This window comes from Lasiosphaeria miniovina, assembly GCF_030549165.1.
Source record: "Lasiosphaeria miniovina strain SMH2392-1A chromosome Unknown B0T26scaffold_6, whole genome shotgun sequence".
Taxonomy (NCBI): domain Eukaryota; kingdom Fungi; phylum Ascomycota; class Sordariomycetes; order Sordariales; family Lasiosphaeriaceae; genus Lasiosphaeria; species Lasiosphaeria miniovina.
The window spans coordinates 1,626,653-1,628,908 of NW_026848225.1; the positions used below are offsets into that span (position 1 = coordinate 1,626,653).

At 55.2% G+C, this 2,256-nt stretch overlaps 1 protein-coding gene across 1 annotated transcript; it reads left to right on the forward strand.

The window, feature by feature from the left end:
* Positions 1–203: 203 nt before the first annotated feature.
* B0T26DRAFT_754663 (major facilitator superfamily-domain-containing protein) lies at positions 204–1,764 on the forward strand (the record flags this gene model as incomplete). The annotated part of the gene is made up of 2 exons (XM_060445851.1): positions 204–542; positions 631–1,764. The coding sequence occupies 2 exons, from the start codon at positions 204–206 to the stop codon at positions 1,762–1,764; spliced, it is 1,473 nt and encodes a 490-aa protein (XP_060292764.1).
* Positions 1,765–2,256: the final 492 nt, after the last annotated feature.

Here is a 2,256-nt window from a genome sequence, read left to right on the forward strand (position 1 = left end):
CATGTTGCTGATACATTTCATGCTCGCCGTCGACATGACCTCGATAGCTGTCGCCCTTCCGGTACGAACCCCCTCCGCTCCCCACGAGGCCTGTCTCTTGACAATTGGTCACGACGTTTGACAGAGGAATAAGTTCAACAGTTTGACTTTGTGGCTAGACGATAGCAAGGGAGATGCATGCCAGCAAGACGGCTGTCTTCAGCATGGGGACCGTGTTCTCGCTGAGTGCGACCATCTTCCAGCAGCCCATTGCCGAGATCTCGCACGTGGTGGGCAGGAAGCCCGCCTTCCTCGCCGTCCTGGGTGTCTTCGCCATCGGCTCCATTGCGGCTGCTACGGCCAAGGACATGACCACTCTCCTGGTCGGCCGGAGCATGCAGGGCTTCGCCTCGGGCGGCTCGGTCCTCGCCGCCATAGTGCTCACCGATCTCGTCGATCTCCGCGACAGGGCCACCTGGTTGTCGGTTCAGAACTCGGTCCAAGCCGTTGGCCTCGTCACCGGCCCTCTCATTGGTGCAAGCCTTCTGAAGGCGACTTCTTGGGTGTGTTATTCTCACACACCGAACATAACATGCCCTCCAGATATGTCAACCCGTGAGGCCTAGGCTGACAATAAGTGCTTTGTGACAGAGATGGTTGTTCTGGATCAACCTACCCGCTATTGCAGCTTCGGCCGCCGGTCTGGGAGTTCTCCTAGGATTTGACAGACCTGCAGAGGGCATCTGGGTGACCCTCCGGAAAGTTGACTGGGTAGGGATACTAATCTTCATGCCCTCGGCGGTGGCTCTCCTCGTCACCTTTACCATGGCCGGCATTTTCTTCGCGTGGAAATCATGGCAGGCCATCATGTCGCTACTGTTGGGCATTGGCGGACTGGCGACGTTGGCCGTACACCAGCGATATCTCGCCAAGAACCCCATGTTCAGATCGAGCCTCTTTGCCAAATGGACCACGACGTGTAGTTTCTTTGGGCAGGCCGTGTTTGGAGTGTGCATCAACATGATATTCTACTACTTGGTTGTTTTCTGGTCAGGGGTTCGCGGCTTCGACGAGATCCTGACAGGAGTTGCTCTCCTCCCCGAGACGCTGAGCATTCCCGTGGCAGCCATCGTGTGCGGACTGACGATGCGCAAGACGGGCCGAATCTGCTGGGCAATGCTCGTAGGGTGGCCATTGACATCGCTGTCCATAGGCTTGCTCTGGTTTCTCGACACCAAGACCCCTCTGGCTGCCCTCATCGTCATCAATACTGGCGTGGGCTTGGGAGCTGGCATCATTGCCTCCGCGCTCAACGTAGCGATTCTGGCAACTACGACGCGGGAGGACAATGGGCACGCCATGGCGATGGGTTGGCTCTTCAAGTCGGCGGGCATGTGCTTGGGCATCGCCATCGGCACCGCCGTGTTCTCAGTGCAGATGGAGAGCCGGCTAAGGCAGATGGATGAACCCGAGATGACAGCCGAGTCGCTGCTGCGGGTACTCAAGAACGTCAAGAACGACCTGGCCGGACAGGAGGCCATTGTGCGCACGCTAAGGATTCTCTGGACCATTTGCTGCGGCCTATCGGGCCTCGCCGGCCTCCTGTGCGGCTCTTGCAAGTACCCCACGCTCAACGACAGGATGCAGGCCCAGGGTGACGGAGCAGTAAAGGACGTCGAGTCGGGAAGTAGTAGCAACTGCAGCAGCGCCACACAAGCCAAACACCCGCAACACCATATCACCGCTGTCGACCATGGTCTTCCGCAGACCGGTCTCAAATCCTAAGACGGGGGCTAAATATATTGGTAATATTGAATATTTAATTGGAAATACGGCATGAGCTGCGTTGTTTTGAACGGGGGTACGGATAAACGGAGTGTTATTTTCTAACCATTTTTGGCCGGAATTGTATTTTATTCTTTTATCATTGTCTCGTGTTTCTTTTCTTATCCCTTTCTGTTTTAGTGTCTAGGATAGCATCCCTTGGCACATCAGAAGCTCTTTCCATTTCAGTCAGAAGTGATGCTTGGTGTCGGCGGTGGTGGACAAGGTAGAAATATGTAGATTATCGCCCCCCGCTGGAATAGGGCAAGGATAGACACAACATCAATACACTCTCTCGGGGGTCGGAAATCCGATTCATCAAAGAAAACGAGATTGTGATGTTTGGTTTTCCTTTCCACGTGTTTGCATTCTGTGCAGGCGGGGCCCCCCCTCTGACGTCGCCTCGGTAATTCTTTCCCCTCCCCCTCTCTCCCCAAATATTTTTTCCATTGC